General features: G+C 33.7%; 1 protein-coding gene across 1 annotated transcript in view; it reads left to right on the top strand.

Moving 5' to 3' along the window:
• Positions 1–436: 436 nt before the first annotated feature.
• Positions 437–1,189, top strand: part of LOC137631957 (thyrotropin-releasing hormone receptor-like) — a 43,839-nt gene continuing 43,086 nt past the window's right edge. The window contains exon 1 of the mRNA XM_068363949.1: positions 437–1,189. This exon is cut by the window's right edge and continues 729 nt beyond it. Within this exon, the coding sequence (XP_068220050.1) occupies positions 995–1,189 (195 nt within the window). The 5' untranslated portion in view covers positions 437–994.

A 1,189-nucleotide genomic window follows, 5' to 3' on the forward strand; every position in this document is an offset into this window, starting at 1 on the left:
ATATATATATATATATATATATATATATATATATATATATATACCTAAATATATACATAATACATACATATATATATATACCTATGTATACATAAATATTTACATAATACATATATACACACACACACACATATATATATATATATATATATATATATATATATATATATGTATATATATCTATCTATCTATATATAATACACACACATATATATATATATATATATATATATATATATATATATATATATACAGACACACATACACATAAAGACATCCTTTCAACAATACGTTTGATATAGGCAACGGAGAGAGAGAGAGAGAGAGAGAGAGAGAGAGAGAGAGAGAGAGAGAGAGAGAGAGAGAGAGAGAGTGGAAATGACAGGGGGCAGCAAAACCGCACTTCAGTGCGGCTCCAGTCGTTCCCGGACCTGCCTTGCGAGCGGACGTGTGGCGCCTCCGTTTAAAGCTTCCCTCGATTATTTTTTTCCCCGGAAAAAGAAAAAAAAAAGTCTCAAGATGTCTTAGGTGTTGAGAAGACAAGGAAAATCGTTTAGTTAAATTGGTCTTCTTCCTTTGGTCTTGGTCATTAAGAGATAAACTTTTTTTTTTCTATTTCGAGGTTTTAAAAGAAGTTATATTTAAGTGGGAACTTACTATTTATAGTTTTTTCAAAAGACTATTTGAAAATGACGTTATTTCATAAACTATTACGCCAATTGGCTTCGTATTTTGAACAGTGGGGAGAGATAAGGGAACGGTGATATCTGAACTTATGTCACTAATCTTCAAATTGAAGTAATTTCTATTTAGAAAGTAGTAGATTCCTTTGAAATATTACTTTAAAACTTCTGTACAAGTGATGGCACTTTGTGAATATTTATAGCAGTCTTTAAGAGACTAGTCTATAATTTTTTTTAAATTTTAAGTTTTTGTTTTAGCTCTTAACATCCATTTAGTTCTTAACTTCAAGTTCTTAACTTCACTCGCGAAGATGAACGACTCGGAGACCCTAGACAACGTCGCGAACTGCAGTCTGGCCGACTTGGCCGAATACGAGTTCAACGACTCCGCCTGGGACATCTTCGAGAACATAACCGAGGAGGAAGAAGGCAACTTCATGAACTGCTCCTTCATCGAACATGTGGCCAACGTCAACTGCTCGCCTTCCCAGCACATGTGCAAGTGC

Source organism: Palaemon carinicauda, chromosome 40 (assembly GCF_036898095.1).
Source record: "Palaemon carinicauda isolate YSFRI2023 chromosome 40, ASM3689809v2, whole genome shotgun sequence".
Lineage (NCBI taxonomy): Eukaryota > Metazoa > Arthropoda > Malacostraca > Decapoda > Palaemonidae > Palaemon > Palaemon carinicauda.